The sequence below is a fragment of the Mauremys mutica genome, chromosome 4, assembly GCF_020497125.1.
Source record: "Mauremys mutica isolate MM-2020 ecotype Southern chromosome 4, ASM2049712v1, whole genome shotgun sequence".
NCBI classification, from domain to species: domain Eukaryota; kingdom Metazoa; phylum Chordata; order Testudines; family Geoemydidae; genus Mauremys; species Mauremys mutica.
Window position 1 is genome coordinate 18,193,644 of NC_059075.1, and position 16,062 is coordinate 18,209,705.

Genomic DNA, 16,062 nt, shown 5'->3' on the forward strand with positions numbered 1-16,062 from the left:
CCACCCTGAGCAATGACCTGTGCTGAATGTTGATGCTGATCTGAACCATGCAACGTTTATATTGGAAAGAGGAGACTGATACAGCGCAGGGGTGGGAAGAAATCATTTCCCCCATTACTTCCCCAAGACTAGAGCGAGAGACATAGATCCTCTGTGTGGCCACCACGCTATCTTCAGCCCACAAAGCCACAGAAAGTAACCAAAGGCAACTCAGACTCATTATGGGCTGAGCACACTATACACCGAACTCCACTCCCTCACTCACTCTCCAATGAAAAGCTGGATTGGCATTTATGAATTACAGACGATGACTCTCAGGTTGATACATAAGGATGAATTTCAGGTTGATACATAAATATTGTCATGAGCAAATCTGCACAACCTTGTTATGAGCCTGCAGAATGATTAATTGTTTCTATAATCAGGGCCCCATAGCACTGGCCATCTGCCCTCCCGCCACACACATGCACACACAAAAGAGAGAGATGGTCCCTGCCCCAAAGAGTGAAAGAAACCTAGAGTTCTAGAGTTGCTGGATAACACCATGTAACTCATATCGTGCAAAGTACAACTCACACAACTCATACAGTTGCTTGGTAGCCACTTAGCTTTGATCCTGCAGTAACCTCTACTCAGGCAGATGTCTCCTGTGTTGGGATTCAATAAAGCGCTATGCGATTTCAGGGATTCACTCAAACAGATCTCAGTGCAATGTCAGGGCTTTGTTATGAGAAAATGATGGCTAATGGAACTGATCAAAAAGTTTCATTCAAAAACACTGTCCCCATGAAATCTGGTCACATGGGGAAAAACCTCAAACATTTGCATGAACATAACCAGACTTTCTAGAAATTTTCTATATTCCACCGCGTCCCCCTCCCCATGGGAAACGGTTACCATTTATTGTTCATCACTCTTTTTTCTGGAAGGTGCCTTGGCAATGCCAGTTTTGATTGGTCAGCTGAATCATATGGTGCGAATTCCCCACTGAAGTTAATTAAGATCAGGGTCCTAGGATGGGTCCTAGGTATTCAGGGCATTTCTTCACAGGTTTGTAAAACATTTAGCTGAACCTGATTAGGGCCTCTGGATGCTACTGTAATGTAAAGAGTAAAGATTATACCCCCCAGCTTACCTGAGACAAAGTTTTCTTTGCTTATTTAAAGAGGCAAGTAAAATAGCTTTCATTTGTCATTCTCAGCATGGTGGGGACCAAGAGTGGATGGCACACTTGGGCTAGCAGGTGTTCATAGCAATTTCACAAGCATGCATATCTGTACTCTTGAGCCTCTCATACCTATGCATTAGATGCCTCCAGCAATAGCAGCTATCAGCATGTCCATTATTGGACGTAATTTTAAATCCTGACTTCTTCTATGGCATCATATTCACGTTACGGCTGCCTAGACAGCGGTTACTTGACTTGTGCTTTAAAACCACACACTGAGCTGTTGAAAGGAATCGTCGGACTGCCGCTGCACTGATCTATCTTGCCAGCTTAGTGTGGAAAGGGTGGGAATTAGTTCTTATTGCTATGGCAACAATAGGATATACAGTTAAAAAGTACGTCTGAAGGACGAGTTAACCCCTCCCCCAAACCTAACAACCACTGCTTGGAATATCTGAGAAGAAATCTGATTGAGAAACTAATAAATCCGGAATGCTGGCTTTGAAAATGACAGTCCAAATATAGTAATTTTGTTTTAAAAATACAGCATTTACTGACCACAGGCCCTTCCCAAGGGCTTTTCTTCATGTACGGAAATTATAAACATATTGTCTCTCGTAGGAGTACAGATCAAGTGAGGTTGAAAACTTATTTTATGTACTTTCTCCCCACAGCGTTTAAAAGAAAGCTACGTTCACAGTGCTCCTGCGGCCTTTAAAAATTCAAAGGAGGAAGATTTCTCACCATGAATGAATTGTAATTGCTAAGCGATAGGTATCACAAATAGGGACTGGCAAACCATTTAAAAAAGGAGTAAGAACTGACCAAAACCTTTAAGAACGGCCATACTGGGTTAGACCAATGGTCTATGTAGCTCAGTAACCTGTCTTCCGACAGTAGCTGATGCCAGGTGCGTCAGAGGAAATGAACAGAACAGGTAATCATCAAGTGATCCATCCTGTGTTGCCCATTCTGGCAAACAGAGGATAGGGACACTTCAGAGCATAGTTTTCAATCTCTGCTCATCCTGGCTAATAGCCATTGATGGACCTATCCTCCAAGAACTTATCTAGTTCTTGTTGTAAGTCTTGGCCTTCACAACATCTGCCGGCAAAGAGTTCCAGAGGTTGATTGTGCGCTGTGTGAAGAAATACTTCCTTTTGCTTGTTTTAAACCTGTTGCCTATTAATTTCATTTGGTGACCCCTAATTCTAGTGTGATGAGGAGTAAATAACATTTCCTTATTTACTTGGTCCACACCCGTCATGATTTTATAGACCTCTGTCATATCCCCCTTAGTCGTCTCTTAGTTCTGACAGAATTGCAGGGTCTCAATGTGTGGATGAGACGATGGTGTAGGGAGCAGAGGTTCAGATTTATTAGGAACTGGGGAACCTTTTGGGAAAGAGGGAGCCTATACAGGAAGGATGGGCTCCAGCCAAACCAAAATGGAACCGGATTTCTGGCATGTAAAAATTAAAAAGGTCATACAGCAGTTTTTAAACTACGGGCTGGGGGAAGGCCAACAGGTGCATAGGAGCATGTGGTTCAGGCAGGGACATCCCTTAGGGGAGGATTTGGTTGAAACTATAGCAAAGAACAGAATTATCAGACACATAGATTAACATGATTTGTTGAGGGAAGGGTCAATGTGGCTTCTGTAAAGGGAAATCACGCCTCACCAATCTACTAGAATTCATTGAGGCGTGAACAAATATATGGACAAGGGGGATCCAGTGGATACAGATTACTTGGACTTTCAGAAAGACTTTGACAGAGTCCCTCATGGAAGGCTCTTAAGCAAAGTAAGCAGTCATGGGATAAGAGGGAAGGTCCTGTCATGGATCAGTAACTGGCTAAAAGACAGGAAACAAAGGGTAGAAATAAACGGTCAGTTTTTAGACTGGAGAGAGGTAAAATAGTGGACTCCCCCATGGGTCTGTACAAGAACAAGTACTGTTCAACATATTCATATATGATCCGGAAAAAGGTGTAAACAGTGAGATGGCAACGTTTTGAGACGATACAAAACTACTCAAGGTAGTTAAGTCCAAAGCAGACTGCAGAGAGTTACAAAGGGATCTCACAAAACTGGGGGACCAGGCAACAAATGGAAGATGAAATTCAATGTTGATAAATGCAAAGTAATGCACATTGGAAAACAATCCCAACTATATATAAAAAATGATGGGGTCCAATTTATCTGTTACCACTCAAGAAAGGGATCCAAGTTCTCTGAAAACATCCACTCAATGTGCAGCAGCAGTCAAAAAAGCTGAAAGAATGTTAGGAACCATGAGGAAAAGGATAGATAATAAGACAGAAAATATCATCATGCCACTATATACATTCATGGTATGCTCACATCTTGAATACTGCATGCAGTTCTGGCTGCCCCATCTCAAAAAAGATACATTAGAATTCGAAAAGGTACAGAGCAGGGAAACAAAAATGATTAATGGTATGGAACAGCTTGCATGTAAGGAGAGATTAAAAAGACTGGGAATATTCAGCTTGGAAAAGAGATGACTAAGGTGGGATATGATAGATATCTGAATGGTGTGGAGAAAGTGACCAAGGAAGTGTTATTTACTCTTTCACATAACACAAGAATCAGGGGTCATCCAATGAAATTAATAGGGAGCAGGTTTAAAACAAACAAAAGGAAGTACTTCTTCACATAACACACAGTCAACTGTGGAACTCATTGTCAGGAGATGTTGTGAAGCCCAAAACTGTAAGAGGGTTCAAAAAAGAATTAGATATGTTCCTGGCGGATAGGTCCATCAATAGCTATTAGCCAAAGTGATCAGGAATGCAACCCCACGTTCTGGGAGTCACTAAACCGCTGACCGCCGGAAGCTGGGCATGGATGACAGAGCATGGATCACTTGGTGATTGCCTGTTTGGTTCATCCCCTCTGAAGCACCTGGCATTGGCCACTGTTGTAGGACAGGATACTGGGCTAGATGGACCATTGGTCTGATCCAGTATGGCCGTTCTTATGCATCTGTGAAGACAGAATGGAACGTGGGGGGGGGGGAGAGAAGCAAAAAAAAAAAAAAAAAAGAAAACAAAAATGGACTAGCGGGATCCTCAGCCCTTCTTTCCAGCTGCTTTATGCTGCTCCAGCAGCCCTAGAGGGGCAGCTGGGTATTCCCCTGGTGTAGGGGATCCATGGGTGACAAAGATGGCACAATGCCCAGTGTAAGGAACATATCGAAGTTGGAAGAGGCATGGTCAGAGTGCATTGCTCTGGGTGGCCATTCCAGCCAGCACTCATCAGAGCAGCCTAAAGTCTGCTCTACCTTACACTGCCAGGATTGAAAGCCAATTAATGCCCTCCACCTCCTAGGGGGCACCGAACAGCGCACAGAGTCTGCCCACATGGCTTTGATGGCAAGACCAGATTGTACGTGGTATGTTAATAAGTATCAGTATTTTAAGATTAAATATTTGGGGTGGGGGGTAAAAAACTCCATTTGTTTTGGGGTTTATCTGCTGTCCCTGATCATCCTAAAGATAAGGGAATAAATTACAACTTCATTCCACCCAACTTCCAAGAAGAATGCAAAGGGCACAGCTAGAAGGGGAGGGGGAGGTGACCGCGTTTCTCTCTTTTTATGGCTGGCTAAAATATTTTTGTAGGAACAATTAATTTCCTATCACATTTTAGCTTCTAAATTAAACCCGATTTTAAATAAGCAATTCTATTAAGTGAGTGGAGCTTGCTAACTTTCAACTCTAACCCAAAGGGTCAGATCCTCAGCTGATGTAAATCTGCATAGGTCCACTGACTTCAGCAGAGCTACACTGGTTTACACCAACTGAGGATCTGGCCCCAAAAGGAGAATTTCTTACATTCTGTGGGGAATTATGGATTATACGATTTTGCCCGCCCTATTATACACACCAACCACCTTACACACAAGTCGCCTTAAAGCCACAGTTTTTTGGCTTTTTTTCCACAGGGCTGTTGGGAAATGCACAGAAACATGGGAACTGCCCAAACTGCTGGTGCTATGAGGCGCATAAATGAAAAATAACCACTCAGTCATTTAAACCATATTACGGTCAGTCTAACTGATAGCAGCCCATTACCACCGATCCCAGTGTCATGCCAATCTGTCCAGATGATGCCAATTCATTCAAACATATTTCTTGGCTCAGAAATTCAGGCCGAAAGTCTGAAAACTATTCTTGTGGATGACAGAACTGAGATCAGCATGACCATTCAGCTAGATAAATGTTGAATTATTGGTGACAGTGTCATGCAGAGAAGGCTACCGACGTGCATGTGTTCCGTTCAGCAATGTATTCCTGTAATGAGTAGTCTTGGGGGGAAAAAAAATGTGATAAGGCAACAAGGGTCAGGACCAAAAATGCAATCCAGCTGAACAAGGAAAAGAGGAAACTATGCATTAAGGCAGCCACTCGGACAGCTTCCTGGGAGAAAGCTCTCAAGTTACACACGCAGCTTTGATCACGATGGGGTTCCATTTCTTTGATAATATAACTGATGGGGTTCCTGGCAGCCTCCTGGTTTAGTGCCAAAGGCTGGTACTTACCCAGTAGCCCAAATAAGGTTCAAATTACGAAGGAAAAGAGACAATAATGGTAAATTCCTTTGCTGACGAGCGCATAACCAGTTTTTGAAGCTTGCTATTCCCAACAAAAGCATCCGAAATCTACGCTGCCTCAGTCAAGCCTTTTTTGATTCATTATTAATAGCACAACTTCCACCTTCAGAAGATGTAGTATAGCAGGCTCATTAAGGAATAGGCCTGGGGGTGGGGAAAGATCCAATTTTAATATTTTAAGTCAAGTAATTCCTAAAACCTCTATCGTTTTTTCTAATAGTAGATTACAATTTACCTGGGGGGGGGGGGGAAGCTAAAGAAATCCTTGGCAGTTTTTATCTGTAAGGGTTTTTTTTTAAGTGGGGTAAACCTATACCATGGTCTCTTGTAACTGATGTGAGTATACATTAATATTGGAGGTTTTTGCATTGCAATGGCCAAACTTATTTGTATCAATTATTTAGTCAGTATTTGATGTGCTGTAGGTTCCTCGAAACTGGATCGGATGAGATATAGATATAGATATAGATCGCTGCATATCTCAGATGGTGGTTTCTCCTATCCTCTAATGCAGCTGTTACCATGACCTCAGGGGGAAAGTAGCCCAAGGGCTAAATCCACCACTACACAAGCAGCAACAGCTCCCACTGACTCCACGTGAGCTGCACCAGCTTGCTCCAGTGACGGATTTGGCCCCAGGACTTGAAAACTGCCCATTTCATTTACAGGACCCCACAATTTAACTACACAGAACTGTCAGAAGCAAGCACTCCAGCAAAGCAGTTACAAATGTTATAGTTCCTCATCCTCAAGAGTAGGTTTAAACTTTTATCAATATTATTACTTGTATTATGGTAGCGCCTTGAGACCCAGGAGAGATCAGAGGCCCATTGTTTTAGGTGCTGTTCAAACAGAGGATAAGAGACAGCCCCTCTCCCAAAGAGCTTCCAATCTAGTCAGGAAGACAGACACAAAGGAGGTATTATCCCCATTTTACAGATGGGAAATGGAGGCCCAAATGACTAGTCCAAGGAACTCTGTGGGAGAGGCAGAAACTGAAACCAGATCTCCGGAGTCCCAATCCAGTGCCACAAGCACAAGACCCTCTGTCCTCTCCAGCACCCAGCAGTACAGTTAACCAATGGTCACTTGTATGCAGACTGTTTCACAGAATTCGAAGGAAATTAAAAATTATGGCCCTGTTTACACAGGCACCAATTTCAAATGGGAGCTCTGGGCATGCCACGCTTCTTAAAATCAAGCCATCAGTGTTTATTTTGATCTGCCAGCACTGTAAGGTTCGGAATACTAAAGGATTAAAAAAAAAAAACGCACCACACTGTTTTTAAGCTACAACAATAGTATGTTCAAATAGCTACACTCTAGGATTGCAGGATGTTTATGTACACATCACTCTTTGTATGACCAATCTATAATTATGCACGGAGACCACAGGAGCTGTCATGTCAAAACGTACCTATGGTCCATCTAGCCCAATATGCCACAGCCAATGGCAAGTGCTCCAGAGACAGTCTTCAGATCTGCATAATGCAAAGTAATTGTGCAACACCATTTACATGGGGAGTTATGTCTCCCTAATCCAGCCAGGGATCAGCTTATCCCATAAAGCATGAGAACTAATACTGCTTATTTTTAACACTAGCTAGTCAACCTGTGGCTGCTTTTCTTATTCATAAGCATTTCTAATCCTCAATTAATTTAAGCTACTTGCCTCAATAACATCCTGTAGGAGCAAGCGCCAATGGTTGATTATATGTTGCACTTTAAAGGCAATACACTGAAAAAAGTCACAAGGATTCTTTTTTTAATAGTATAAAGATTTATTGGGTATTATGGGAAAGAATAAACAGAAAAGCACAGTTGAGATCCCTCTTTCTGATTCATTGTTTTCAATATCATCCCCCATTCCTAACCTGCTCTAGCGTTTTTGGGTTTTTTTAAAACCTCCCCTCCTCTAAAAGCCCTGCCTCTCTGCTCCCTTTCCTCCCACTGGAACTATAATATAGATTTTTAAAGGCCATTGTCACCACAGATCGTGCTTTAATTTGCTACAAGCAAATTACTAAATACCTACAGGCTTAGCAGAACGGTTCTCTCTCCAAAGCCTCTTTCCCACTGCCCCTAAGTAACAGGGCCGCCCAGAGGATTCAGGGGACCTGGGGCAAAGCAGGGGAGCTGCGGCGCTTGCACTCACCCGGCGGCGGTCTGGGTCTTCGGGGGCATTTCGGCGGCGGGGGGCCCTTCAGTTGCCCCGCGTCTTCGGCAGCACTGAAGGGCCCCCCACCGCCGAAATGCCGCCGAAGACCCAGACCGCCACCGGGTCAGGGCTCGTGGGGCCCAGGGCAAATTGCCCCCCCATCACCCCCGGGGGCGGTCCTGCTAAGTAAACCCACTTGCTGGAAAGATATCAATGGCAGTAAGAACATAATGATTTTAAAACACTGCCAATCCTCAAAAAACACAGAGTAAAACTGCATGTATCTCTGAAGACAAAGTGAATGAGTCAAACTCTGATGCAGGCTAAGTATGATCTCTGCTAGTTCCTCTTCCCAAGGGTTGCGGGCCTGATCCAAAGCCCATCAAGCTCTTTCCATTGATTTCGGTGGGCTGTGGGTGAGGGCCACTGGGTCCCATCCTGCTAAGTGCTGAGTGCCTCCTTCAAAATACTCAGCACCCTCAACTCCCACTTCCTTCAATGGGCTCAGCAGCAGCAGCTCAGCACTTTGCAGAGGACACTCAACCTCTTGCCAGACTGGACACTGAGCAGTGGGAGCAAGCAACACAATCCTTAAAATTCACCCCTCCTAGGCAATCTGAATCATTATGGATTCGCCTAAGTTTTGTTCCTGCGAGTGAAAATTAAATATGGGTTAGCAAGAATTACACACCAGGAAAGTAGGTCACCGTGCTTGAGGTATCACATTAGATGCTGCCTTTGCAGATATTTCCAAATATCAACTGCCTACCTTACATGGGTTCAATCGGAAAACAATAAAAAAAAAAGTCCTGCATATTTTGCAAGGTGACAAGTGATAAAAAGAACCAAAGTAAGAAAGCGCCTGCATAATCCCTGCATGCTGCCAAGATGTCAGCCAGTAAGTGACAAATGTAAATTAATTACATTTGGAGCATACAAACTGGATATTTGCAATTCGTTTCAAGAATCTGGCTCATGTCACACTAGGGCTAGACACTTTTCCCCAAAGCCAAGATATAATTCATCTCCTTTCACCCTCTTCTGTGTCACAGCTAATCACAGCCAAGCTCATCCCTCTAACTGAGCGCTTGTGAACAATTCCTGAGGAGGCAAGGCGGAATGTGCCACGTCTGCTGTATTCACTACAAGTAAGAGTGACACCAGGACACATGGAAAGTGGAGCAGGGAATGAGAGTCAGGAGCAGGAACGCATGTGTGCTTTCACACACAGCAGGAGTGAAGAACGGGGAAAATACAGAGGAGAAATGCTATGCTGCTTTAATACACTCTCCCAGCTTAGTGGGATTTTCACAAGGGCAATACACAATATGGCAGATTAAGGTCACCACATTCAGTCTGGCAAGGACTAGTGACAGATCCACCTGAATATCTAAATAGTCAGATGCTTCTACAAAGATTTTGTACCAAATCCACACACCCCTCTCATCCTTCTCCTGCAACCCAGGCCCTGCATCTCCTCCCTTAACCACACAATGTTCCCCCAGCCCCTTCCCTCTTGCCACCTACCTCTCTTTCCTTTGCGGGTCTACAGGGCCCATTCAGTATGTCTGAGAGCCTCTCTGCTAGGCCACAGGTTACTGCTTACTTCAACTTTCCTGGCACTTTGGGGCTTCTAGAATGCATGGCAGGCAACAAGCCACCAGAGTGCATTACCGCTGATCATTGCTCATCTCACACCTCAAGCTCCAAAGTTAAGCGATGCACTTTGGGCACCACTAAAGGGGCTGCATCGCGGCTCTGATGAGCGTAAAGTAAATGGAGAGGCTGTTAACACCATAGGGGTAGGGAAGAAGCTGGAGGCATCTTGGCTGGGATTAGACACGGGGAAGAGGAGCACAGAGGTGGGGTAAGCAGACAAAGGGAGTGGGGGAGAAGATATCGGAAGGGGCTCAGCTGAACTGAAAAGGTTCACTATGGTCCTTATGCTTCCTGCAGCAATCCACCCATCCCGAAATACAACAGAGGTCAATCCCCCCCATCACGTTAGGAAGTGCAGTTACTTAAGACCACAAAGGGCTTTTACAGTGAATCCAATACTGCCGCCATCCCCTGCATGTTGGCGCCCATCCACAGAAGCCTGGCATTTTCCAAGCTGAGTCACTCACACCATTCGTGCGCCAGCTCCCGGGTAAGAAATTAAAAATAAACCAGACAGGTGCCAAGAATTAGCCAGACCTGCTCTGCCCACATCCCACTGCAAATACCATTGCAATAGCACAGCTCTCTTGTAATGTCAGACTGGCAAATTTCTCCTGAAGACTGCATAAGAGACAGCCAGGCTCATTGTCTGAAACAAGAATACTTAAAATTGCTTCTAAAAGTAGCCTGCATTACTGGAGTTCAATTCTGAATCAGCAAAGAAATCAAGATGCACTGGAAGTGACTGTTTTGAAACCTGACTAACTGGTTTCTGAGCAAGTACCTGTAATTGCTTTCTTCTCTCCTCTCTCCAGTTTTGCTTGCGGGGATTCAGTATAACCACCATGTTCCACCGGCTGCTCCACCCTTTTCATCATGGTGCCCTTGAAACTCATCTGAAGTTGGCTAGTATACTTTTCGTGCTGCAGATACAGAAGCAAAAATGTGGACAAGGCTATGCAGTGCCATGCAACAGGCAATGAAAAGAGCAAACTATCTCCCCATGTGATCATAGAAGAACAAATATCGTGGCTGTGCTCGAGAACAAGAATAAAAGACGTGCCTGAACAAAGGCTATGGCGTTATATAAACACCAGCTGAGAAGCTTTCAAATACCTTATTTAGAAGGATATTAAGTGACATTGCCCCAAGAAACATCTCATTAGGAAACACTTTAAAAAATAACCTAAAGACAGTTAGAATGAACGCCCCTTCCATTCGGGATTCAAATACTGAACCCTCTCACCGCTCTTTAGTCTCACAACAGCATGATGAAGTCTTCCAAACCCATCCTTTTATCTACCTTCTCTTAAGGCTTCAGTGACACCTCAACATATTTTATCATTAATTGTCTCACATCTGGACAGAAGGCGCGGAAAGCTGTATTGCATAAAAAGTTAGGTTCCCCTTACAGCTGGGTAGTGTTCAATGATCTAATTGGATCTACAGAAGAGGGTGTTTCCATAAAACTCAGGTCTGAGTAAGTTCAATCAATGATTCACCCAGTCCTACCCTCCTACACAAGTAGACAAATATGGAACCTGGGGTGTGAGACTATAGCTGTCAATTGAAGGTTGACATTTGGCATTGGTATTTCTTGTTCTAAGTGCTGTGTAGTGTTGCTGTGAGCTGTGAAACACCTATGGCATTCCACCCCAGAGGGGCCTGACTTTCTGTCATGGGTGAAGTGAGTCTGGTATGCTTTGTATCTGATCCTGCAGCTCATGCTTAGGGGAGCCATTTCATTGAAGTACGTGAAACTGCTCTATAAGGAAAGTCATAAGGAAGATCTAGGATCTTTGGAGAGACAAAGAGGCTATTGAAATTGAGATTGTTACTGAGAGTAAATTGAGCAAACGTTGGCTCATTGGAGGAAGCATTAAGGGGCTGACATAAGCCACAGCACCCAGAGAAAGGTATTCACTCTTCATTGCTTAATTTCTAGGAGGACATTGATTTCCTGCTGAAGAAAAGTTGAATGTGCTGAGGGTTCATCTTTATACGCTAAAGTGCCCTTTGTTTAGCAGGTAGTCATGAAATCATAAATAATTTCAGTTAGATGCTAGTGTTGGGAAAGGACAGAGTAGACCTGGGCTAGCTGGGAGATACATCTATCCTCAAGGTGAGGTCCTCCCAAGCACATTTTGAAGGGAAACCTTAAGTTGTGGTTTTTTCCATAATTCATTATCAAAGCTGTCACCGGTGTGCTGAAAAAGGTAGGATGTTGTTTAAGAACATGCTGAAGGGTTTTTCTGTTTAATGCTGTCATCGCTTCACAAGTACCAGTATCTCCATACAAAAACAACATGCGTGCTTACCTTTAATGCTTCCTCTGGTACTTTGTGTTGAATTTGTTCCAAGACATACATGTTAGAATGTACGGCACTTGTTAAGGAAGCAGGGAAGGAATTAAATACATAGCGATACTGTAGCTGAAACAGACGTGATTATACAACTGGAAAAGCCTAAAAGGAAAAAATTGATGAAGAAACTGAAAGTTGTCGTCACTCTACCAGAACTAAACAGCCCAATATAATTATTGCCTTAAAACGACACTGCATATTTTGCAACATATAGATCGATTTCTAGAGGCTATATTTAGCCTTTAGGCACAGCACTGTGTGATACACAGCTGGACTGGACCAGGAGGAGCCGTGGGAAGGAATTCAGAGCCATGACTGTTCACTCACAGCTCCTCCTGCCCGTCCCCCTCAATGCCCAAGCCATAACTGGAATAGTCCTATGTGGTTGTGCAAGCGGAGGATGGGTAGCTTTAGTTCCCTGCATAGCCACATAGGACCAGGGCTCAATCCTGCTCTGCGCTAACAAGTTTTTGGTCAGTATTAGCTTCTTGTGTGGAGAGTAACTGGGGGGGGGGGGAGTGAAATGCTAAAACCTCCCCAAAAGGGCAATACTCATGTGTTTGGGCTCAGATAATTTCTGCAGCACAGAAAATGCATAAAGGAAACATTCAGTAATGTTGTCAAAAGCAGCCCTATAAAGATTACACAGAGCAGAAGGGGGAAAAAAAAACAGGGTGGGAAATGTTAAACTAAAAATAGACACAAGTGGCATGAGCATAGCAGGGAAACCTCACTAGCCTGTGAGTGCCACTCTCAATGGAAAAAGAGCAGCACGCCCTTATGCAACAGAGCTCAGCTGACTCACAGCATAGAAAAGATGCTGCCTTCAGTATAGGGCTGAAGAAGAGAGGCACAGAAAGCACTCTGTAAAATGTCCTGGCAAAGAATGGGCAGAAATCAGATTTGGTGCAGTTTGTGCTTAATGATGACAGACCCTGCAGCCCTCACTCTCGGAAGTCTTCCCACTGAGGGGCAACATACAGATGCCTAGTCATTTGCAATATTTCATTTCAACAGGAATAGCCACAAGTCAAGGCTGCATGATTAGGCCCTGGGACTATGACGTACAATGCCCAGAGCTATTGGAAAAGTTCAGATCTGTATCACAGTCATTAAAATCTACCAGCACTCTAGCCATTGGCTTAATACCTTGGATGCATTCAAGTTTACAATAGTCTTCTTCAGGTTTCTGTATATATCAAATCCGAGATCCCAAGAGGTGATATTGGAGTATTATTAATAATATGCCAACAGATTATCCATACAAGTCACAATTCAGCAAGGCACTTGAACATATGCCTCACCTTAAGTACGCAAGAAGTTCTGTTGCCGTCACTTGCACGCTCAAGATGAGGCACATGTGTAAGCACCTTTCTGGATCTGTGCCTTATACTGCAGTATGGAGAGGCCTCCACCAAGCCAAGGCCCCATCATGCCACACACTGTACAAACACCTAGTCATTGACAGATCCCTGCAGCAAAGAGCTTACAGCCTAAACGACAAGATGTGACAGATGGATGGAACAAACCACTAGGCGGGTTGGAAGGGGGAGAATGCAGATATCGAAGTTCAAAGGATGCTTCAGCACAGACGGATTGTCTACACATTTCATAACCAAACAGTAGTCACATGTCCAGGGCCTGGCCTCCCTCACCAAGGTGCAGTTTTTGCAGCTGCAAAATGAATAGATTTACCCACATATTTAGCGCCAGCAGCGATTTGCTGGAGCTAGACATTTAACTACTGAGATTTGCATGCACAAGTTACCTGCAGGCAAAGCAACACAGGTGCATTTTTGGCAGACAAGTTTTTCCTGAAAATAACGGGATGGGCCTCAGTATAGCAGAAAATCTGTACTGTGAAGGGGTAAAAAAATAAAATCCTAGGAGGATGTTGTGCAAGCTCTCTTTCTCATTCTCTTTCCCCCACCCCTCTCTCTCTCTCATACACACACACACACTTGTAAAAACTATACATAATTTCATGTCTGCTCCTAGACTGGTGCCTAGAGAAGTGTAACATCCAGGGCTCCATAAAAAAAAAAAATTCTACTTATAAACTTTAAGGTCAGAAAGGACCATCATGATCATCTAGTCTGACCTCCTGCACATTGCAGGCCAGAGAACCTCACCCACCCACTCCTGTAATAGACCCCCTAACCTCCATCTGATTTAAAGACTTCAAGTTACAGAGAATCCACCACTTACTCTAGTTTAAACCTGCAAGTGCCCCATGCCACCAACCTGACCCATGGGAAAATTCCTTCCTGACCCCAAATATTGTGATCAGTTAGACCCTGAGCATGTGGGCAAGATCCACCAACCAGACACCTTGGGAAATAATTCTCTGTAGTAACTCAGCCTTCCCCATCTAGTGGCCCATCACCGGCCACTGAAGATATTTGCTTCTAGCAGTCATGGATCGGCTACATGCCATTGTAGGCAGTCGCATTATCCCACCCCCTCCAAAAACGTATCAATCTCAGTCTTGAAGCCAGTTAGGTTTTTTGCCACCACTGCTCCCCTTGGAAGGCAGTTCCAGAACTTCACTGCTCTGATGGTGAGAAACCTTCAACTAATTCCAAGCATAAACTTGTTGATGGACAGTTTGTATCCATTTGCTCTTGTGGCCACATTGGTGCTTACCTTAAATAACTCCTCTCCCTCCCTGGTATTTATTCCTTTGATATTTTAATAGAGGGCAACCATACCTCCCCTCAGCCTTAATTTGATTCGGCTAAACAAGCCAAGCTCTTTGAGTCTCCTTTCATAAGGCAGGTTTTCCATTTCTCAGATCATCCTAGTAGCCTTTCTCTGCACCATTTCCAGTTTGAATGCATCTTTCTTAAACATGGGAGACCAGAACTGCACACAATATTCCAGATGAGGTCTCACCAGTTCCTTGTATAATGGTATTAACACTTCCAGGTCTCTACTGGAAATATGCCTGATGCATCCTAGGGCTTTTTCATGGCCGCATCACATTGGTGACTCACAGACATCCTGTGATCAACCATTACACCCAAGTCTTTCTCCTCCTCTGTCTCTTCCAATTGATAAATCCCCAGCTTATAGCAAAAATTCTTCTTGTTGGTGCCAAAGTGCATGACCTTGCACTTTCCACTATTAAATTTCATCCCATTTCTATTACTCCAGTTTTCAAGGTCGTCCAGATCTTCTTGTATGATATTCCGGTCTTCATCTGTATTGGAGGAACTTTATGTCTTCTGCAAATTTTATTAGCACACTCCCACTTTTTGTGCAAATATCATTAATAAAAATGTTAAATAAGATTGATCCCAAGACCAATCCCTGAAGAACTCCACTAGTAACCTCCCTCCCTGACAGTTCATCTTTCAGTATGACCCTTTGTAGTCGCTTGCCCCTTTTACCAGTTCCTTATTCACCTTTCAGTTCTCATATTAATCCTCATCTTCTCCAATTTAACTCATTATTTCCCCTGTGGAACGGTATCAAATGCCTTACTGAAATCCAGGTAGATTAAATCTACTGCATTTCCATTGTCTAAAGTATCAGTTATCTTCTCAAAGAAGATCAGTTGGTCTGACATGATCTATCTTTTGTAAAATCATGTTGTATTTTATCCCAATTACTGTTCACCTCTACGTCCTTAACTACTTTCTCTTTCAAAATTTGTTTCATACAATTGAGGTCAAATTTACAGGCCTGTAGTTTCCAACATCACTTTTTCCCCCTTTCTTAAATATAGGAACTATATTAGCAATTCTCCAGTCATAAGTTATGCTCCTCCCACCCACCCCCCACCCCCAGTTTACAGATTCATTAAAAATCCGTGCTACTGGACTTGCAATTTCATGTGCCAATTCCTTTAATATTCTTGGATGGAGATTATCCAGGACCTCTTATTTAGTCCCATTAAGATGAGAGAGCTAGAGATGGCACCTATGATGGGTGCAGCTACTGCCAACATAAGGCCCGATCCAAAGCCCAGTGAAATCAAAGGGAGTTGATATTTGCATGCTTTGGATCAAGCCCACGGTGCAGAAATTCTAAGCTGATGAGCCATGCTGAAGGTTCTGAAAGGCAATACCA

The 16,062-nt window shown here is 43.7% G+C and overlaps 1 protein-coding gene across 1 annotated transcript in view; it reads right to left on the minus strand.

Annotated features, from left to right (window-relative positions):
* CEP170B (centrosomal protein 170B) overlaps window positions 1–16,062 on the minus strand; it is an 88,079-nt gene that overhangs the window by 44,268 nt on the left and 27,749 nt on the right. The window contains exons 5-6 of the mRNA XM_045014964.1: window positions 11,944–12,002; window positions 10,410–10,548 (exon numbers count right to left, since the gene is read on the minus strand). Coding sequence (XP_044870899.1) covers window positions 10,410–10,548; window positions 11,944–12,002 — 198 coding nt within the window. The remainder of the gene's footprint in view (window positions 1–10,409; window positions 10,549–11,943; window positions 12,003–16,062) is intronic.